This window comes from Microcebus murinus, chromosome 28, assembly GCF_040939455.1.
Source record: "Microcebus murinus isolate Inina chromosome 28, M.murinus_Inina_mat1.0, whole genome shotgun sequence".
NCBI lineage: Eukaryota > Metazoa > Chordata > Mammalia > Primates > Cheirogaleidae > Microcebus > Microcebus murinus.
The window spans coordinates 5,151,252-5,174,717 of NC_134131.1; the positions used below are offsets into that span (position 1 = coordinate 5,151,252).

Below are 23,466 nucleotides of genomic sequence, written 5' to 3' on the forward strand. Positions count from 1 at the left end.
CACAGGAGGCTAACAGACATGAGTGAGAGATGATGACTTCTGTTTGGGACAGGTTGAGTCTGAGGTGCCCTTTTAGGACATGGCAACAAAGAACTGTCCGATAGTTAGGTGGACATACAAGTCTGACGCTCAAGAGAGAGATATGGGAGTCACGAGCATTTAGACCAAGAAAAAGGACGGATTGCCCAGGAAGAACTAGCACAGTGAGAGAAAAGGCCCTTGGACGCTGGAGCACTGAGGACACTTAAGGCAAAGGAAGAAGAAGAGCTCATCTGAAAAGATGCTGCTTTTTCCCCAGGAAACCATAATGAAGGGGGGGACTGGCTTGATAAAATGGTATTTTCCACCATCTCCATCCCCCTCCCCACCAAAAACACTCCAAAATGCTTGTGTGATTATTTGAAGTAAAATTTCACTAATACAGTCCCAGGAACCTAAACTGTGTAGGTTTATTCTATACACTGTCCATGAATGAAGAGTTTCAGGAACTGAAGTTGACTAATGTTCTACTTTTTAGAATAAACTATCTTCAAGTGTTTCCATGCCGTTAATGCAACAAGCATTCACTGAACGCCCTCTATGTGCAGCATCAGCGAGACTCACCACCTGCCCTTAAGGACTGCACCCCAAATGGGAACCATGCACACAAACACAGCACAGTATGAAACAATGTGGCAACAGGATGAGCTGTAACAGGGGGTGCCAAGGAGACCGTATGCGGGTGACAGCTGAGCCCAGCCTAAAAGGAGAAGTACAAGTTATTCAGGCAAAGTGGGGCAGGGAGGAAATAGCTGGCAAACGGATACCATGAGTAAAAGGGAATCTATGGGAAGTGGTATGGTACAGGTGGAAAAATGCAAACACTCGTTATTGCTGCAGCGTGAAACATGGACAGGGAGCCGCAAAAGAGAAGCTGCAGAGGTAGGCAGGGTCCAGATCACAGAGAACCTTCGATGGCATACTAAGGAGTTAGGAGTGTATGCTTGCAGCAAAAGAGCACCAAGTACGGTGTTAAGCAGATTTCCACTTTCAGTAGCACATAAGATATCATACAGGTGGTTTTATAGTTGATGGATTTGAAGAAGTACAGACCAGAGGTAGAGATGCCAGTCAGGCAGGTAGGTGAGTGCTGCACTAAGCCAGACACAGATGAAGGCCAGAGATAGATGGAGTGAAGGAAATACTATGAAGATAAATGGTACAACTTTAGGATTGATTGAAGGTGTGGGCTAAGAAAGAAGTGGAAGATGAATCCCAGGTTTCTAACTGGGTGACTAGAGTGAAAAATGGGGCACTTAAGCAAGTTAGAAAATTCAGCAAGACTTTACAGGTAAAATGATGAGTTCAATTTTGGACACATTCAGTCAGTAGGATGCCCAGTCACTATCTAAACCTTTAATCTGCTTTTTCTTCATAGCATTTATCAAAATAGTATCTACTTCCCTCACTAAAATGCAAGCCCCATGAGTACAGAGATCCTGTCGTATTCACTACACAATCTTTGGTGTCTGCAACATTGCCTGGCATGCAGTTCATTCAAACAAATATTTGTTGAACAAATAAATGCATAAATAAAAGAATGAATACATATAATTTTATTCTAATGCTTTCTCCTAAGCTTGGTGTTTTGAGAAGTGAGCTACATCAGAAGAATGAAATCCTGCTCCCAGCCTCCCAATTACTATCTGTTGTATGAAGATGTACTTAGTAAGGCTGGGCGTGGTGGCTCGCGACTGTAATCCTAGCACTCTGGGAGGCCGAGGCAGGAGGGGATTACTTCAGGTCAGGAGTTCAAGACCAACCTGATCAGTCTCTACTAAAAATAGAAAGAAATTAGCTGGACAACTAAAAACATATAGAAAAAATCAGCAGGGCATAGTGGTGCATGCCTGTAGTCCCAGCTACTCGGGAGGCTGAGGCAGAAGGATCGCTTGAGCCCAGGAGTTTGAGGTTGCTGTGAGCTAGGCTGACGCCACGGCACTCTAGGCCCGGTGACAGAGTGAGACTGTCTCCAAAAAAAAAAAAATGTATTTAGTAAATCCAAAAGTCTGATCAGTGTACCATCTTTTTAAACAAATTTACAACAATGAAAAATTATCACAATTTAAAATCATACCCAAATGATATATGACATTTTTGTTCCTTTTCTTATTTCATAGATGTATAGAATGCTAACTAAATTCTTCTGTTTTCTCCCAAATAAAGAAAACAGGCAAGACTTTACGAAATGGTTAAGGTAAAAAATATGCCAACAATTAAAAAACAATTTGGGAAGAAAAACACTCTCAACAAGAGAAATATGAAAACTTGGCTATAACAAGCAAAAGAGGAAGGACTGTTAAGGAATGCTTCAAGACGTCGTCAACATATTTTAGTGTAAAAATATATCCAAAAGGCATTACGAGTGACAAGAAATAGATAATCAAAAACAATATGTTTATGGATCATCTATTATATGTTCAGCCTGTGATATGCTACAAAACATACAATAATGTCCTGATTTTACAACAACAAAGGACTTTTAAAACAGTGATAAACCAGAGTCATTTATACATGCCTTCGAAATGCATAAATTTTTCTTTACAATCAACTGACTTCACTGTGCTCTGCTTAGGCTGAAGTTAAAATTAGTTTTCCTCAAGCTCCCAAAAATCCTAACAGCATGGGGCAACATCATAACTTGTAAGAACAAATCAAAAACTTAAAAATAGGTAATGTTACACTAATGTAAAACATATTGTGTATCACGTGTATATTGCATTTACTTACGTAAATGTAATATAACACGGACAATGTATTATATGCATGGTAGATAGTAATTTAAAGTGAGCCTTTTTTCTTCTGTTTTAACAACAAAAAAAGCACTGAGCTAAAAAATTTTTTTAATTAAAAATTTAAAAGTACTTGTACTTCATTTAATATTAATACATTTGAGTGAGTCAGTCAGCTACCATAAATAAGGAATAATGAATAACACAAAACTACACTTAATCAAAGTCTTATTGCTATCAGAAAGTCACAAAGAACCCTCTCACTCTCCCCACTTAGCCCATGACTAAATTCAAACCACTCCTATATGAAAAACTACTCCTGGAGAAATGGAAAGAACATTCCATGCATACAATTAAAGAAAATGAGCTTCTGGATAAAGAAACACAAAAGATGGAGAAAACTAAGGGCTGCTTATAATATCACACTTCTAACTATAAATTCCAATTTCCTAATTCTCTCAGGCCATAGTTATTCTTCTAGTTTTAGAAGAGAGAAGACAGGCAGTTCTTCTAATTAAGCTCCCTCCCACTTGAAATTTCAGTCTTGTAAAGCTCATTCTGTTTTCATGCTAGCCCAAGAAATTTGCTGACAATGAAATTTCCACTTTAAATATTCAGCATGATTTTAAATGGGTTTCTTTAAATTACTCTTCAGTGGACCTTTAAAACCACAACTGGAGAGATAAAGGTAATTAGAAATGGCAACGTAAATGGAGTTGAATCTCTCAGATGTCCTCCAAAATATAACATATCCTGCTCTTACCCAGCTTCCCTTAGGATGTTGAATAGTTCAACCATTTATCATTACACATCACTCATTCCATTTGCACATCACAAGATATATTTCTGCCATTCCAATTAGTATCCTACTGTGTCATGGGAGATAGAATGTTAATCACAAGAGCAACAGCAGTTAAACTGAAATAGTGTACATGAGAAGGAAATACAAAACGACAAATTTCAAGTCCTCTTTTCAAGTCCTGGCCAAGCTACTCAGTAGTCATGTGACCTTGGTTGGGCAAGTCCCTTAAACTCCTTTCCTCATCTGTTATGAAAACTGAATTAAATAATCTCATGAGAGCACTTAATAAGCTACAAGCACTCTACAAATAAAAGGGGATATGATGATTATAGCTGTATATATAACAGTATAGAAAATGTTGGTCCAGAGCTGAGGAAGAATAATTGCGAGCTACATCAACATACGACACCTGTTCTCCACACATCCTAGGAGAGCCAAGTAGCCACAGAGGCCAGGTGACAATCCTTGGAAGAAGTGCAGCCATCCTGGCCAATGGGAGACCCCACAATCTGTCCCCAAGTTATCATTTACCTATCCGTTAATTAGATAAGTTCCTTATGCAAATATAAGCCTGACTGAGACACATTATGGCTGAAAACACAATTAATGCAAGAAGGAAACACAGCAAAACTTAAAATTATATTATGCTCTACCACAAAGAACCAATTATTTGCTGTTTGAAACATGTCATTGATTACAGCTGCTAGTGGATGAAAGTATTAGCAAGACCCCAATCAGCCAAGAAATGCAATACAAGTAGATTCAAATTCTTAAAGATATTGACACATATTTTCATTTATGTATACCATTAATTACAACAAAAACCTACTTTAAAAAAGTATAAATCTTCTCATGAATTCAGTGTTCTATTTTTATTTATTTATTTTCCAGCAAATTGTGGGAGTACAAATGTTAAGGTTATGTATATTGCCCTTGCCCCCCCTCCCAGTGTTCTATTTTTAAGCCTGGCAAGAAAAAACTACAAAAAGTATGTTGGTAGAGTTCTCTGTTGCTAAATTGAAAAACTAAGAAGCAATATCTTAGATCACAGAGGTGTAAATAGCTATAGGTTAAATCAAATGTCAATTAAGGTTTTGAGCCATCAGTAACTTCTAGAATCCAAAATGTACATGTCTAGCATAGTTAAAAAGACACTCAAAAATGTTTAAAATAGAAGTCAAGTAAATTATTTAAACCTCAAAACACCCCATACTTACAGATAATGATCAGGGTCAAACTTGGCCAGCTCAGCAGCCAGGCGTTTCTGCCTTCGTTCAGCTGCAGGAGTGAAATCTGGATCCTTAATATCAATAACATCACTCAATTCATCCTAAGAACACCCAGAAAAGAAAGAATAATTGCTCTTATTTTTGGTATTTAAAAATCAAATTTTGCACATAATGCCAAAACACAGGAAGAATCTAACTGATCTGTAAACCATGATAGATAGCACTTGTGACATTTAGATTCCAACCCAACAAATGTTTGTTAAAGTACCGACTACTCCCTAGGCCTTCCGGGACTCTTTCACATGAATTATCTCATTTAATCACACAACAAACTGATTAACATATATTAAGGTTATAAGAGTTTTAACATAAAAAAAAAAAAACAGAATGGAATAAAATCCTGCAAGCAAGCAGAAACTTTTTCTTTTTTTTGAGACAGAGTCTCACTCCGTTGCCTGGGCTAGAGTGCCGTGGCATCAGCCTCGCTCACAGCAACCTCAAACTCCTGGGCTCGAGCGATCCTCCTGCCTCAGCCTCCCGAGTAGCTGAGACTACAGGCATGCGCCACCATGACCGGCTAATTTTTTCTATATATATTTTTAGTTGCTCAGCTAATTTCTTTCTATTTTTAGTAGAGATGGGGTCTCGCTCTTGCTCAGGCTGGTCTCAAACTCCTAAGAGCAAACTATCCACCCACCTTGGCCTCCCAGAGAAACATTTAATTCAACATTCATTTCCCCATTTATCCTTAGAGATTTGAAAGTTACTAAAGGTAGAAATGGTTTGAATATCAGACATCTACATATAGACTTTTCTTTCTTCCTACAGTCTAGCTAAGCTGGTCCGAAGATGAACTAGCACACAGGTTGAGTATCCTTTATCCAAATGCTTGGGACCAGAGGTGTTTCAGGTTTCTTCAAATTTTGGAATATTTGCATTATACCAGTCAGCAGCCCTAATCCGAAGATCCAAAATCCAGAACATCCCAAATGATTATTTCCTTTTAGCATTATGTCAGCGCTTAAGAAGTTTCAGATTTTGGGGCATTTTGGATTTAAGATTTTTGGATTAGGGATACTCATCCTGTGTAAAACTATATATACAGAACTATATACATTCTACTTTGTTAGCAAATTTAAGAATTTTTATGGGCAATTTTGATGTAATGACTTTCCATTTGAAAAAGTAAAAATCCAATCCTAAGTAAGAATCAACTTTGCTGTAATTGTCTTCACCTACATGTATACATATTGACATGTAGTCTGTTTCCCAAGCCAAATCTACAGAATAGACGTATATTAGGAAAACTGCCTAGGATACCCTAAGGTTTTTATTCTTTTGATCAGAATTGTGAAGCAAAGAAATCTTATACAATACAAAATATTCCTAAACTGTGCCTTGTTTTCTTTCTTCCACCTCCTCACTCTAATACCAACCTCAATGAGAAGTACAGAAACGGGAAAAAGCTTAAAGAATATTAGCTGAAAAGAAATCAAGAGAAATAACATGGCAGAGAGTTGTGGAGGCAAACTGTTAAGACAGATTTCTAAATGGAATTAGAGGTTAGTGCCTAATAAACAGATTAAAAAGTTGATGGCTATAATACAAAATCACTACAGTAAATGTGAACAGTGATGAATTAGTAAGGGAGAGAGAGACTAGGATAGAGCTTCCCCAATCAAAATTTCCGTATAATAATAAAAAAAATTCTCTCATCCCCACCATAATCCATTTAGCTCAGTAATAGCCATGATATTTAATCAAAGCACATTCTAATATAATGAAAGGCTCCAGAGACCATTTTGGAAGTCACTGTAACATCTAGAACATCTTAATGCTTCCAAGCACAAACATTCTGGGCAAAAACCCAGATTACCTGCTGTCCCCAAACTTATAAAAATTTTCATTCCAAGAGTACCTTTTCAATTTACTTTTTAGAGACTTAGAATGTTCTTTCCTATAGAAATACTATTATAAATAGTAGAGGCTGAGAGCAGTCCACAGGTTTATGCAATTCATAATAAACTTGAAGTAGAGTACACATGATACAAAGAGTTTAACGAGTGAGCAGCAGTGTTTCCATGGGGAACCACTTGCAGAATTCCATTGCCTCAACCAGAAACACCTCTTCCCCGAGCAGTGCAACCTGGATTCTTTCTCTATTTCTCCACTTCCTCACCTGCTTAAAATTAGCTCCTCCAGCTGGGAGGGATGGGAAATGGCATCAATGAAGTCCCTGGAGGACAGGAGATAGTCTCATGTATTCACAGGACTCGCCCCAGCTAGGTGAATACTACGAGAGCCATGTCCTGCCAGTGAATGCCAAGTCCCTCTCCCCAGCAACCTGGAGCCACCCTCTTTCTTTCCTCCTTCTAGTCCCAAAGACTTCCCTAGCCTGCAGACTCCCCTTTCCCACTCACAAGCTTCTAAAATCAGCTTGACAAAGTAGAAAGAGTGACTTTGGAGTTAGACAAACTTGGATCTAAACACCGGCTCTAGTCAATTGTGTGGCCCCTCCAAACCTTAGCTTTCTTACTGTAAAATGAGCCTAGTGACACCTCTATCACAACCCTATTGGTTTCCTCTTGTCTCCTTTGCTGTAACAAACTACTATAAACTTGGTGGCTTAACACAACGCAAACTTACTATCTTACAGTTCTGGAAGTCAGAAGCCCAAAATCAGTCTCACTGGGCTAAAATCAAGGGTTGCATTCCTTCCCAGAGGTTCTAAGACAGAATCTGTTTCTTTACCCTTTCCACCTTTCCCACCTCCAGAGGTTGTCCTCATTCCTTGGCTTGTAGCCCCAAATCACAATGCCCTTCCTCCCTGGACTTCTATAATCACATGGCCTTCTTTCTTTTTCACTTTACCCATTTACCTTCCTTTCATAAGGACACTGTGATTAGACTGGGCCCACATAAACTTAATCACATCTAAAAAGTAGCTTCTGCCATGTAAGGTTACACATTTATGGGTTCTGATAAGCACGAGGACATCTTTTAGGGGGAGGGAACATCACTCTGTACCACAGGGTATTGTGAGGATTAAATGACATAATACAAGTAAGGCACAAGCACATGGCTTAACATACTCAATAATGTCCGTTTCCTTTCTCTATGTCTCCCTCTTGCATGGCTGTTCCCTGTTACTCACTGGCTAACTTCCTACTGAGAATACACATCCTCTCTCCACTTCAGTTTCCTCACTTACTAGTAACAACTTAAACAAACAAAAAGGATTACAATGTTCCACTTCATTATTTCACCTGGACCAGATACAAAGTCATAAATGGGGTATAATCTGTAAGTCCTCTCAGATAACTCTGTATTTCAGAGGATGAATGGACTGACATGACCCCAGGGATTTCAAAACACTAATTGCACTTAGAATAGACCCAGAGTCTTACCATAGCTCTGAACAACCCAGCCTGTCTTGCTCTTCGACTGCAGGTCTACCTTCCCCTTCTGGTTCAAACACACTCAAGCCACACAGATTTCTTTCCATTTCTGGAACACGTCAATTCAGTCCCAGGTCTGAGCCTTTGCATTTATAATGCTCTTCTCATCATTTAGAACTCAGTACAAATGTCACCTTCTCAAAGGGGCCGTCTCTGGACATCCTAACCAAAGTCATCCTCCCCAGTGTCTCACGTTATCCCTCCTTTTCCTTTACCTGTAACTATCTGTCATTATCCTGTTTATTTGTCATTGATCTGATTACTTTCTGTCTCCCTACTAGAATGTTCCACGAGGGTAGGGGTCTCATCTAGCTGCTTCTTCACTCTATCCCCAGAACTACGCCTGGAGTCCAGTATTAAATCATTCATTCAGCAAATAGTGCTTGAGGGCCTGCTATGGGCCAGGCACCATTCTGAGTGCTGGAGTGAAGATACAGTAATTAACAACTAACCAAGGTCCCCACTCTCACAGGGATGAGAACTGGCCGACAGGAAAGCAGCTTTCTTTCCTCTCTCCCCACCTTCCAGGCTCAAGGCCTCCATGCAACATGTACACAGCAGAACACGAATGTTCACAGTAGGGCAAGCCCCACCCAGGCTTTTTCTATGCACAATCACACACAGGAAGAAAAGAGGATGAAAAATGTTAAAATGTTTTCTACAGAAGGAAGAAAAGGATTCTTTTTGATTTTTAAAGAATTGCTACAGCCACCTGTTATTAGAGCTATTTAAGATGGAGATCGCCAAGAAAAGGTCATGTAGGATTTAAATCAGGCTTATATAAGCTCAGGCATAGATAAGACAGAGACAATCCAGACAGAAAATGGAGAACTGTGTGCACATCTGACCTGTGGGTCTCCTGGAAACAATGGCCTCGGGTGCCCTGGTGTAGCCAAGAGAAAGAGAGGGCCAGCAAGCCTGGCATCCTGTGGCTGCTGGCAGCAGCGGTCCCAGGAGCTTGCTGGGTTGGCGCCCAGAGACTCTAGGATTGCTGCTGCTGGCAGCCACCACCGCCAGAAGCTTGTTGTGAAGCCCTGACTGTGAGCAGCCAGGAGCTTGTTGTGAAGCCCTGACTTTGAGCAGCCAGGGCAGTTTTCCAAAGGCACCCTGGTGGCTGGCAGCAATCTCAGAAAGGAAAGAAAGAAGGGGGTGGGAGGGGGAGGGAGGTGTATGGGGAACAGAGGGAAGAATGTTGAGAGAGAATTTATTTCAGCAAAAATATTTTGTTTTTCTTCTCATCATCAGCATAAAATACAGAAGTTCACAAGCAAATCCTATTTAAAAGGTTGCAAGGATAAAGATAGGAAAGACCCATGTAAAAGGTTAAATGAAAAGAAGATACCTGGGTATTGGAATTATAGATTATGATTTTTTACTTTCTTCTTTGTATTATATTTTTATAATGGAATCTATATTGCATTTATCATCAGAGAAAATAGAGCCATTTTTCATTTATGGGAAGGAAAAAAAGAGGCTGTAAAAATACTGGTAAAATATGAGTAGCCAATGAAACTTTATGAGTATTTCTTCATCCAAAGGCAGAACTAGAGAAACTCATGTGAAAAAATACTATTTGAGAAAATGGTGACGTTTTTAAAACCATTTTAAATTAAAAGAGATGTTCTAAGAATCTCTCATTTGTGTGATAATCATTTCTTGTAGCTGCTCTACTATTAGAAAATAGGTGATAATTATTAATCTTACATGATCATTCAGTTTTTAAATACTGGTTAGGACTGCTATAAACAGAGCAGTTATAAATGCAGAAGAACTCTGCAAGTAATACTAATTACGTAAGATTTTTATGGCAATATCTCAGGAAACATCTATATCCTAAGAGGGTATTCCTGAATTCTTGGGATTTTGGTTTACATTTGAATTCTGAAAGTCAGATAATTTCCTTAGTTGTTAAGGACACCATAGCCCTTAAATTTAATTCATGTAAGAAAACACAATTGTTTTTAAAGACTACATTTGTCTATTGGTTTGCCTACTGGTAAAATGTTCACAAATAATAGTTATGGTGCTGGGATGAAATAGTAATGTTGAGCTGATGCACACAAAATGCTCAGCACGGTGCTATCCAAAACCCCTAGAGCAAGGTGAGCTTCAGGATTCAGACCCTCAGAGTTTAGAGAGGTAATACAGTACATACACCATATTTTTTTAACCTACTCTAAGAAGTCTGGGGCAGCACCCCATATGCAAATACATTACCATTTATTTCTATACCAAATTTTTTAAATATGCACACTAAGTAGAACTAAAAAAAAATTATTTAAAAACTCACATCAGCTGGACATGGTGGCTCACACTTATAACTCCAGCATTTTGGGAGGCTGAGGTGGGAGGATCACCTGAGGTCAGGAATTGGAGACCAGCCTAAGCAACATAGCAAGACCCTATCTCTACAAAAAAATAGAAAAATTAGCCAGCCATGGTGGCACTTGCCTGTAGTCCCAGCTACTCGGGAGGCAGGAGGAACTCCTGAGGCCAGGAGTTTGAAATTGCAGTGAGCTATGACAATGCCACTACATTCTGGCCCAGACAACAGAACGAGACCCTGTCTCAAAAAAACAAAAAAAAACACATCAGTTTAGATCAGGTTTTGCCACTAAATTAAATAGTAAAAAAACTTTTAGTTTTCAGAACTTTTTGTAATCCCAGTATTGCACATATGGGACTATAAACCTATATTACTAGTAGTATACTATTTACATTACAAAACCCTTAAAGTTGTCCCACATGCTCAGCTTTTTTCCCCTACTTTAGGACATATGCATTCAAATTGTTTAGAAAAGCAATGTTCATTCAATTAAAATTTCAAGAGTCTAATGACTTTAGACTATCAAGCTAAATGCTCAGAATAACAAACATTGAATCCACTGGTTCATTTCTGATGGAGAAACAGAGTGATGTAATCAGGAAGAGATAGACAGGAGGCTTCAATTACACTGGTAATGTTTGATTTTTTAAGCTGGGAAATAGGTATCTAGGTACTTGATATATTAGCTAAGATATTCAAAAAGATATAAAGAATATCTCATAGCAACTTTTTAAAAATCAACCTAATTGCTTAGTGAACATTTTCAATAATTCCAAGAATTTCTGACCTAAAAGGGACTTGGCCTAGGCTCACATTAGGGCATTCCTGCATTATCTCCAGGACCTGTCCGAAGTCCCTCAAGAGGATCTTCCCTAAACAGGAGCAGCAATTAAGAAACCAAGTTCCCTGGCCTCAGAAAGCACTTTAAATCTGAATATACGACCTGTACTTAACCTGTGAGACATTTACTATCATTCATTTATAGCTTTACACCAGCAAGCCCGAAACAGAGTGACCACAAATTAGCTCTCGGCCAAACAACTGAGACCCATTCACTGTAGTCTGTGCTGTAGACAAAACTGACTCTATTCTAATTACCTCGGAGATCACCAGGGAATATGATCAGGCAGAGAGAATATGGGCAGAACATAATTCAGCAGAAACATGCCTAAGTTTTTAGAAGCAAGGCTATTTCATTGGCATTATTTGCTCCTAAGTAAATCCCAATTTTCTTCCCTTTTAGGAATCTTGAGAGCATTTTGTTTTTCAAAAACAGGAGTCTTTATAGCATTCTAAGTTTTCACATGCAGTATCTGCTTAAATTTTCAAAATAGCCTTACTAAGTAGGTGAGCACATTTATTCCCGCTTTACAAAGAGTGATTCAACTTACTTGTGTTCAAAGAATTACCCCAGCACCCCAAATCTAAACAGAGGTAGAGGGGGACCAGAATTTGGATTCTTTCCCTTTTCTTGATGGATTCAAATAAGCCTTAGTATAATAAACCACATTCTAAACAGGCTCAGCATCCTCTAGTCAGTCAGGGATAAAGTAAAAGAAATGGTGCATCCCTGTTTCTTTCACTTAAAAAAGTTTTAAATTAAGACTCCAAGTGAGTAGTTTGCAAACACTTTCATTCCATAACATTTCAGGGGATGTGTTTTCTACAAAACATTTTATGTACAGAGAGTACAAAATCTCTCCTCTCCATTTCAGTCATTTCAATCTACCTACATAAGCTAAAATGTAGTAGAATTTCCCATACTGTTTGAGGAAGGGATGGTTATATCATTTTCTTTTATCCCAACTGACAAATGATCAGGTTTTAATAAGAGAGTACATTCAACCTCCATCAAGAATAAATAGACAATGGTGCCTACTGTACACCAGGAACAAAACAATTTGATCAAAACATACAATCTAATTCTCATCAGGAATATTCCATCTCATTTATATAAAAAACAGAAGAGACATCATGCCATAACTACATGATCTTCATTTTTCAAAGGTATAAAACATAAGGCTTTCCAAGAAGCATGAACAGAGAGGGGTTTCATTTTGTATTTCGGAAACTTCATGTCCAGGATACTGAATGAAGGGGAGAAAAAAGAAAGCCACAGGACATCTGTAAGAGCAGTAAGGCTGGGCAGAACAGCCAATGAAATGGAAGGAAATGAACATCTATGTAATGATTATGTGCAAGAAGATGTGCTCAGTGCTCTAAATACATCATCTCCTATAATCATTATAAAAAACCACCAAGTGTAAGCAGAACTGAAATTAAAATATCCAAATGGGAAAACCCTATAAACCAAGATCTTTCAGAAAGACAACATACCTGTAACCGCTGAACCACTCCTGATCGTAAGTTTCCAAATCCATAGTGGCACTGTGGATTTAAAGCACTTTCCGATACCTCTTCATAGGGTGTCTGTTCAATTTCCCAATCAAACTCTTCATCATCATCATCATCTACTACTTCCTCAGAAACCTCAGAAGCACCTAAATGTATTAAATATTAATTTTTTTATGTTATTGGATTTCCTAGTTACAACTAGGGGAAGAAAGAATATATAAATAGAAAAAAATGCCTGCATATATGCACCTAAACATATGTTCAAGAATATTCATAGCTTGATTATTCAAAAAATGGGACCAATCCAAAGACCCATCAATAGTAGGAGGTATAAATAAATGTGGTATATTGACACAATGGAATATTAGATAGCAATAAAAGCAAACGGACTTCAGCTACAATATGGATAAAATTTCACAAAAATAATGTTAAGAGAAAGAAGCCAGACAAAAAAAAGAATACATAATGTATGAATTATATACACAACTCAAAAACAGGCAAAACAGAGGACAGTGGTTAACTTGAAGAGGAGAGAGGGTAAGTTACTGGGAAGAGACAGAGTGGGGTTCCAGGGCATTGGAAATGTTCCATTTCTTGACCTAGGTAATGTTCACTTTATGTAATTTTGATCTTAACTCAAAGAGGCTAATATTTTGCCAAAGATAAGATACTGTTTTAATTAGCCCAATCTCCTAATCTCCTAGTTCAAAAGGGTTCTTTTACTTCTTTTAATTATATCACCAAAAAATGAGCTATTTTCACATCTTCACATGACCACCTTATAACCTATTTTCTTCAATTTCCTACTCGCTATATCCCATTTACCCTAGAAACACATGGCATTCCAAATATTCTTCTTTGTCTTTATTTCATCCCTACTGCAATAAACATACCTATTTCTTCCACAAGCGGTTTTGCTGTCCTGGATTTTCTTGGTGCCAGAAGAGCAGTTAACATGTTCAGCCCCTCAAAATGCTGGCCAGGAGTTTCTTTGGGCAATCGAATGGTAAAAATTCCTTTAAGATACATATGTTTTATGTTTAGACAGATTAAAATATCCAAAGACTTCACTAATACACTTAAGAAACATGTGTCTTGATAAACCATAATTCTATTTCATAGAGTTCCAAAATTATGCCCTTATTACAAATTTAGTGAATACAAGTCAAGATTGAAAAAGGCTTAAACAGGGTTTTTCAGAAGCTGTCACTTCTATTAATATACAAAACCAATCGTTAAAGCCTCAAAATGCTTTAGTCTTACATCGTATCACCTTCACCTACTGATAATATTAAAAATCCAAGTCAAAACTTCTAAAAATCAATGGCCTGAGTAGGTAATAGCTTGAAATTAACCAATAGTTACTAAAAATATGTATTTCTAGACAAGGAAGAAAAATCAGAATATCTAATCCAATGGAGAATGGCAGCAGTTTAAAAAACACACGCAATCTTAAATAAAGCCACTATAGCTTGATAAAGTTTCTTTGCTATGTCAAGAGATATAACCCTGAAGTTTGTCTATGGCAGACTCACATTCTATGTATTTCTTTTCTTTTTTCTTGACTGGGTTTATCAACCTCATTGAGGTTCCCCTGGGAACTTAAAACATTATTTACTACTCTTATATTTTAAAACATTTTACCTCTTTCAGTAATATGAAAGAGGTAATATGTCTGAACTGTAATATGTCAAATACAACTCAATCCAAATACTTCCACATATACAACCTTAACTCCTGTGTACTTTTAAAATTTAATAACTTTGTTTCAATATGCAACCTTCACGCAATTAAAAGCAGATTTACTACCTAGAAAGGCAGTTTCATTAATACTTCACTATCACATCAATTACATGGCATTATGGGTTAGAACTTTGTTGTTTAACTCTTTTATCCCTGCCTTAGTCTAGTTCACTGAGGTCAATAAATATTCATTCAATAAATTACACAAGAGTACACAAGGCATTCTTATTTCAGATCCTATGACAAAGAAGCCAGTAGCTTCTATAAATGGAAAATAAATGGTTTCATGGCTGGCTGAAATGAGGGGCTTATCAATCATGAGAAGAAAATTCAATTAGCCTTTAAATGCCACCCATGGACAGTTTCTCTCTCACCTGTTATTAAAATTCAAGTTTGAAAATTGTACAGGAAAGATCCCATTCAAAAGCTTATAAATCATTTACATTTTTTATAGTCAATCGTCTCACACATTCTAATTTTTACTTTTAAACATGTACTAAATATAGGAGAAGTACTTCTAGGAAATAGAACAAGAGTATTTAACTAATTTAATTTTACATTAAGAATACTGTAAAATACTTTAAAGAACTAAGAAAATTCTAATTGTCAAATGATCCACAAATAACAGGCACCAGACATTCAGAAACCACAGAGTGGCAGGAACAGATTGCACCTGCAAGACATCTAAACATCCCCTTAGTATCTTCAAAGATTATTATATAGATACTCTCACATGAAATAGCCAAAGAAAAAACTAACAAAAATTCCAAAGGCCATACCTTTATCTGCATCGTAGGACCCTTGCTCGCTTCCATTTTCAACAATTCTTCCAGGAAGGGTTAATCTGTAGATTTAACACAAGGTCTCAGGAAGTCCTTAAACTACAATGCGACATAAGTTACTATCAATAATGGTATACATTTACCCATCAAAATCTATCAACCATTTTTGGCTGGGCACAGTGGCTCACACCTATAATCCTAGAACTTTGGGATGCCAAGGTGGGAAGAAGACAGCTTAAGGCCAAGAGTTCGAGACCAGCCTGAGCAACATAGCAAGACCCATCTCTATAAAAAATAGAAAAATTAGCTTGGCATGGTGGCGTGCGTGCCTGGGCATGGTGGCGAGCCTGTAGTACTGACTACCTGAGAGGCTGAGGTAGGAGGATTGCTTGAGTCTGGGAGTTTGAGGTTACAGTAAGCTATAATGATGCCACTGCACTCCAGCCCAGGCAACAGAGCAAGATCCTGTCTCCAAAAAAGGAAAAAAATAAAATAAAATAATTTTATCAGCTACGTTCAAAGGAAATTTCTCAGCATTTCTTTTACATTTTATCAAACAAAATACGTTAGATTCCTTCCCCAATCAAGAAAGTAGAAATTAGAGATGACTCATCTTTCTATATGAAAACCCCAGGCACCATTAAAATAGGTATTAAAAAACAAAAGCCACAGCAAATATTAGTTATCACTATTGTTATAGTAGTACAGGTTGAACATCCCTAATCCGAAAATAAAAAATTTGAAATGCTCCAAAATATGCAATTTTTGAGCATCAACATGACACAGTGACAAGTGGAAAACTCCACACCTGATCTCACTCGATGGTTGCAGTCAAAAGTATGTTTCAAAATTATTAAAGATACTGTATAAAATTACCTTCAGGCTATGTATATAAGATGTATGTGAAACCTAAATGAATTCTGTATTTAGACTTGAGTCCCACTGCCAAGATATCTCATTATGTATATGAAAATATTCCAAAAATTTTTTAAAAATCCAAAATTTTAGATAAGGGATACTCAACCTGTACTTTCCCTTTATTTATGAATAAGAGAGTTATTTATATATCTTTGCCTTACACAGCAGGTACTCAATAAAAGTCCACGAATTGGTTTCCAAAAAGAAGTAAAAGCCAGATAATGAGAAACAAAGAAACACAAAACCAATCACTTATATCAGGCAAATTATAACTTATTAAAAAAAAGCAGAAAGCAAAAGTTTTTCTCAAATCTCATTATTACTGTATGTGGATTTTCCTGTCTTTTGTACTAAAGGAAATGATTTCCCTGCTTCTGGTTTTACCCTGGTTCAGTCTTCCACACTGAGGCCCCAAAAGAATTTTTCAAAAATAGAAATGTGATTGTCACTTTTCTACTTGAAAAAGCTTCTATGGCTGCCGATGTTGCCTAGATAATTGAGACTCATCAGTAGGTTATATCAGGCCTACTCCATGCCATTCCAAACCTAACATCTGAGCCTCCTTTCCTCCTGTGCCGCCCACCTTGCTTGCTACTAAACACAATTAAAAACAAAAAGCACTTGGCAGACCCCAAAAGGCCCAGAGCTTCACAACTTAGTTGCCTTTGATCCCAATGTTTCCTCCAGCCACAATGCATTTTCAGAACAAGATCCCTTCTAAGCCCAGAATAAGGAGTCAGTTTATGGATAAATTAGTTTGTTATAATGGTTACAGACACTAACTTTAGTGTCAGAATCTGAATCAAGTCCTAGCTCTGCCATTTCTTTGGACAAATTAACTTCAAGAATCATAATACGTTATTTGTAAAAAAAAAAAGAGAAATAACAGTACCTATCAGAGTTACTGTGAAAATAAAATGAGAATGCAAAGAGCTTAGTGGCTGTCACAGTAGGCGAGCATTTGGTAAATGTGAGCTATAGTTTACAAACTCCCTTCTCCTAAACTCTTCATAAGCATAGAGTTAAATTCTTACTGCACATGAAATCATATTTGTTTATAGATCTGCCTTCCCAGCTAGACTCCCAATTCCTCAAGGAGAGGAATGTAGCAAACTGTATTTCCAACGATTGCTCATCTCACTTCACTCTTCCCAATCTTGGGATCTATGTCCCCTTAAAATTCAGCAGGCCCTGGGGCTGTTTTGATCAATACAATAAAGCAGAAATGACACCTTGTGGAATTAGGGCTTCAACACAGGAATTTGTGGGGAGAGGGGAGGGCACAAATATTCAGTCCACAGCAATGGGTACATAATAAAATCGACTTTGTAGGGCTGTGCTAACATCAAATGAGATGATCCACGCAAAGCATTAGCCTGGAGTAGGAGCAAGAATTCAGTAAATGTTTGCTACCACCATAATCACCATCTTCCTATTCTTCATGTCTTGCCTTAAATAGACCCTCCTCAGAAAGGTCTTTCCTGACCAAAACTTTATATAAATCTGTGCCCCTTTTCATTCCGTATCAGCACACTTCTTTCTCTTCACAACACTTACTGCAATTTGTCGTTACATTGTTAGTTCGCCGTTTTTTCTCTCCCGGCTACAATGCAAACTGCATACGTGAGGACAGAAATTAGTCTTGTTGAGCACTATAATCCCAACGCTGAAGCCGGATAAATAAAAAACCAAAGGGATAAACGAATAAAGAAACAAGAAAGTGCAGTGCATTCATAGGTAGGTAAGTTAAGTCACCCTCTCAGTGGAAATGTGAGCAAACTGGTTTAAGCACAGCGAAGGACAGCAAAGGAACCAGATTGCCGGAAGGGGAAGGTTTGCATCATAAAAATATTTGGGCAGGAAAGGTAGCCTGGAGCTACGCTTGAGAAAAAAAAAACACAGGATCATGCATTTTTACCTAGTCAGATAGGGGAGGGCAAGGGATTGGCAATGTTTTGGTTTTTTGTTTGTTTGTTTTTTGTTTTATTTTTGGTTTTTTTTATTTATTTTTTTTATTGCGGCATGTGATGGGGGTACAGATTTTAAGGTTTCAATAAATGCCCCCCAAGTCTGAGTCTCCAGCATGACCACCCAGGGACTGGCAATGTCTGGGGAAGGATAATTTGGCTTGGCCCGGCAGAGCGGGGCTGACAGCAGAGCCCGTCTCCAGGGAAGGCAGACGAGGCACTGGGCGCCACTGCCCGCCACCTCGCTGAAGGCGACCGGAGTCGGCCGCCGCCACCGCAGCTGGGGCTCCGCAGGGACAAAAACGTAAACAGACCACGTGCCACGCGGCCGTGGGGGAAACCAACGCACGTGGGCGGTAAAAACCCAACGGCGGCGCGGCGCACAGGGGGACGCGGGAGAACTAGGCTACCCGGGTGCCGAGGGGAGAAGGGGAGGCGGGCAGGAGAAGCGGGGAGCAGCCAGGCAAGAGGCCGACGAACGCGGGGTGCACCGGGTAAAGTCGAACGGAGCGACCGGCCCGTCGGGAAGTCCCCGAGCTCGCCGGCGCGCGCGGACCCAAAGGAAAGACGGACCGAGTCGGGAAGGGACGAGGACCAGGGTGACGGCGCGGGAACTGGGAAAAACCGGCACGGCCCGGACGCCGCGTGCGGAAGCGCCCCGCAGGCCCCGCGACGCGGAACGCAGGCGGGGCTGAGGAGGGCGCGCGCCCCCACGCGCCGGGACTCGCCTCAGGAAGTACGGCTTGGCGTAGAACCTGAAGTCGGCCCCCTCGAAGTAGACGTCGAACTCGGAGACCCGGGCGTGGGGCACGCGGATGGCGACGGTGAGGAAGCCCGGGTCCTGGCTGAGGTCGAACGCGGGGGTCAGCATCGCCGCGGTCCCGCCACGCACACTCCCCGCGGAGGCCCCACGCGCCGGGACCCGTCCTGTCAGCCACGGCGCTTCCGGCTCGAGGCGGAAGTGCCCCCGCGTCGGGCAGGAAGTCCCGCCCTACGCCCGTCTCCACGGAGACGGGACGCTGTTGGAGGCGAGGCGGGGCTTTCAAAAGGGCCGGGGAAGAGCAGGGCCGCGGCGGGTGTCGCTCGGGCGCGGGAGTTGGACCGAGGGGAACCCGTTGGCTCGGGAGAACCCGGACGGGCGGGTCCACCTTAGACCCAGAAAGCCTCTCCCGAGGCTCCCAGAGACGATTTTAACGGCACTGGCTCCGCATATGGACGGACGTGTGCTCGTTCCAGGCCACCCCTGCCCACAGTGGACTTTGTGACTTAGCAAAGTCCCAACACCTCTCTCTGCTTCAGGTGCCTCTTCTGCAGGATGAGGGCAATACTAGATTCTAGCCCCACGGAGATGCTAGGAGGACAACGTGAAATTACGCATGCGGAAGTCTAGCGACGTGCCTGGCACCGTGGTTGCCAACACTCCGCGTTGGTGTGTTGGAGAAGCCGCCAGGGCGGCCACGCAGCACCTTGCTGTGGATTTCCTCAGCTCAGTTCTCACCTGCCTTGTCAACAACCCCCTTCTCTCTCTCTGTCTCTGTGTGTGTGTGTCTCTCTGTGTCTCTCTCTTTCTCTCTGTCTCTCTCCCTCCCCATTCCCATCCTTCCCACTTCTCTTTTCTTGCAGCTTTCTCTCTCTTTTTTTTTTTTTTTTTTTTTTTTTTTTTTGAGACAGAATCTCGCTTTGTCGCCCAGGCTAGAGTGAGTGCCGTGGCGTCAGCCTAGCTCACAGCAACCTCAGACTCCTGGGCTCAAGCAATCCCCCTGCCTCAGCCTCCCAAGTACCTAAGACTACAGGCATGCGCCACCATGCCCGGCTAAGTTTTTCTATATGTATTAGTTGGCCAATTAATTTCTTTCTATTTATAGTAGAGACGGGGTCTCGCTCTTGCTCAGGCTGGTTTCGAACTCCTGACCTGGAGCAATCCGCCCGCCTCGGCCTCCCAGAGTGCTAGGATTACAGGCGTGAGCCACCGGCCTGGCCTCTCATTCTTAATCCTTTATTTTGAATAGAGTTTTCTGATTAACAGAGTGTCCCTCCTACTAATCTCATCTACTCTGCACCGCAAACTCCCAGAGAAAACTGGGCTCCAAGAGGTGAAGCGACGTGTACCCTTTCCAATGATCAGAACTCAGAACATATGAAGCTTAAACCGTGCCAGTGCCTGCATTGGGGGTCCCTCTGTATTTTCCTTCTTTCCTTTTTTCTCACTTTTCTCCTTACATTTGTCTGAGGCCACCTTTTCTGTCTCTTTTTCTTTACTTGTCTTCCCTGTGTTTTCTCCCTTTAGCCTGTGCTCCTCATACTTGCTCAATGCCTCTCCCAATTCCTCTCCCAACTAGTCTCCGTCTTCCCTTACATATTCCCTTGGCCATCCCTCTGATTTTATTTCCTGTCATTCCACCAGTAATTAGAAGAGTGCAATTGTGGTATTTATTCCTTGTTTTAAATGTTGCTGGAAAAGGAATGGAAGTCATCTCCTAGGACAGTGGAGATAACCAGATAGCTTTAAAAGCCTATTCAACATCCTATTTTTTATAATCATAAGGAAACAGTCTTGAAATTTAATTAGGACTCAGAAAAAATATTAGGAGGAGCTAACATTAATTGAATACTTACTATGTTCCAGCACTTTAGCAAACCCTGTATAATGATCACGTTTTCTTCTCCTGACAGCTCTATGAAGTTGGCATTATATATTCCCTTGGCTTGCACAGGATCACACAGCTAGTAAGTGGTGCAATGTGAATTAAAAACCAAGTGAATCTGATTCCTGGGCCCAGGCTGTAAGCTACTATAGAATTGACTTACTTTAATATTACTACCTACTCCCTTTGTTTCACTTTCTAAGGCCAAGGCTGCCTGCTTTATACCACACTGAGCCTTACAAATAATAGGCACTCAATACTGACGATGAATCGATGCCAACCTGGAATTAGCAAAGCCCTCAAAAGGTCCCTTGAGATAGGACTTTGACTAAATTATTCCAAATTAGCTTCTCTGGAAAGAATCTTTACATCTACCATGGGACCTCATTCCTGGAGGTCACAAGCATTAATATTTTTAAATTATTAATGCCAGAGAATTAACTGAACAAGCTATGCTATTCAGGAGGAAATTCTAATTGAAAGGACTTTACAAATTGGAGCTGTACATTTCCTGCATACTTTATTATGTGTTCAGCAATACACATGCCCACAGAAAAACAGACTGTATGGTTCAGTGCTGCTGTTATTTATAAGAAATATACATGCATCCTAGTATCACAAAATACTGACAGTTGCAACTATATACAAGGTTTTGTCGTTTTGGGGGGTTGTTTTTGCTTTTATAAGCAATAGTTCTCTTTATTTTTGCATTTCTAATTAGTGGTAAATTACACAAGTTATAAATTCATTCTTCTTTAGAAAATATAAATTTCCCTTTGACTGCCCTACAACTTTGCTTCTCTCTTCTACTCCCCAAAGGTAATCCTTCTAGCTATCATTGCAAATCCTTTTATGTTTCTACATACATTCCCATGTGCCCTGTTACTTTATGTTTAGACCTACTTATTGTGGGCACATTATTACATTATAAATGTAATACTGAGACTTGCTTTTTTCCCCTACTTTGGTACATTTTTGAGCCTTATCTATATTGATTCATAGATCAAAGTGAGTTCCTGTTTGTGAATACAGACATTGCTTGAGAATAAAGACATTATTTTATGTTAGCCCTGGCTTAGAGGGGAAAATCAGGAATGAAATTTTTCATAATTTTTTGAGAATCCAAAGATTTCAGCATTTATTTCTTATTTTTCCATTTTTTAAAGGCTTACTTTTGAATGCCCTTTCACTATCTTAAAAATAGCTTTTTCCATAACCAAATTATTGAGGACAAGTATGTAACCCATTATCTTTAATTGCATTAAAGTAGTTCTTCTTTCTGGTCTAACAAACCTGATTGTGATCCATGAGGTTCAAAATTAAATGTTAAATTAAAAAACGATTTTTTTTTTTTTCTTTTTTTTTTTTTTTAAATATATCTATTGTGATGAAAAAAAACGATTTTTATAAACAATTCCAATTATAACACTTTTAGCTTTATTACCAAGTTCTATTATAATGGTGAAGTACTCCTTGTTTCCAGAAGGTGGCATGTGTATAGGCGATTAACACATCTCAAAAACACTTTTAACCTACGCTGGAAAATAGCTTCCTAAATAAGTGATTTATAGCTCTAGTTCATTCTCCGAGCCATTTTGGGGAGGTGGCAGGATCTTACACGTAACTTGCAAACTTTACCTCACTCACTGTTATTATCTTGGTATATATCTTTTTAGACTCTTAATTCTATTCACAGAAGTATGGAAAGATTTTTAAAAAAGATGTCATACTTTATATTTTATTTTATTCACTTAATATAGCATTACAATATTTCCATTTGATTACATCTTTTGTCAAGAATATGTTTATCCATAGCTGGTCCCTTCACCAAACTAAAAGCAGAACTGAACATGGTGATGATGTGTTTTAAGAGAGAAAAAAACTAAAACTAATACCAGGATCATAAACATAGATCACAAAACTAGAGTAAAAATACAAAAGTTAGAATACAAACTAGATAACACATTTTGACAACACATTTTGAATATATATCCTTTTGTGTAACACCGGTAAATACAATGGGACTAGATGTCCTGAGTTTTGTCATTCCAAGCTATAAACTCCTTCTATCCATGGATAAACTCATGGATAACTGCCAGATAAATACAGGACTGCAAAAGGGTTTAAGGGACAGTCCCAACGGAATATAGAGTAGGCAGTTCATGGATCTGACGCTGGTGATATCTCCAATGTACCAAACCCCTTTAGATTTAAGTACAGAGATTTTTGTCCTTCGCCCCAATCCTTCAGCCCATTCAATCGACAGTTTTTAGAACTAAACTTGCTAAGGAGCGCAGTGTTAGCAGCCACACGGCACAGTAACGGATATTTCAGATATGATCTTGACCAATTCCGATTTTACACAAGCTCAAAAAGCTCTGGAAAAAAAATCCCAAATGCCTACAGCTCACATCAGAGCGTTGTTGCTGTCTTGATATCAGAGTGTTTTTGACAACATTTGTGTGCAATG

General features: G+C 39.4%; 1 protein-coding gene across 1 annotated transcript in view; it reads right to left on the bottom strand.

The window, feature by feature from the left end:
- The window catches only part of SHQ1 (SHQ1, H/ACA ribonucleoprotein assembly factor), a 96,997-nt gene extending 77,685 nt beyond the window's left edge, over positions 1–19,312 (bottom strand). The window contains exons 1-5 of the mRNA XM_012787411.3: positions 19,080–19,312; positions 15,464–15,528; positions 13,835–13,957; positions 12,924–13,087; positions 4,791–4,903 (exon numbers count right to left, since the gene is read on the bottom strand). Of these exons, the coding sequence (XP_012642865.2) occupies positions 4,791–4,903; positions 12,924–13,087; positions 13,835–13,957; positions 15,464–15,528; positions 19,080–19,222 (608 nt within the window). The 5' untranslated portion in view covers positions 19,223–19,312. The remainder of the gene's footprint in view (positions 1–4,790; positions 4,904–12,923; positions 13,088–13,834; positions 13,958–15,463; positions 15,529–19,079) is intronic.
- Positions 19,313–23,466: the final 4,154 nt, after the last annotated feature.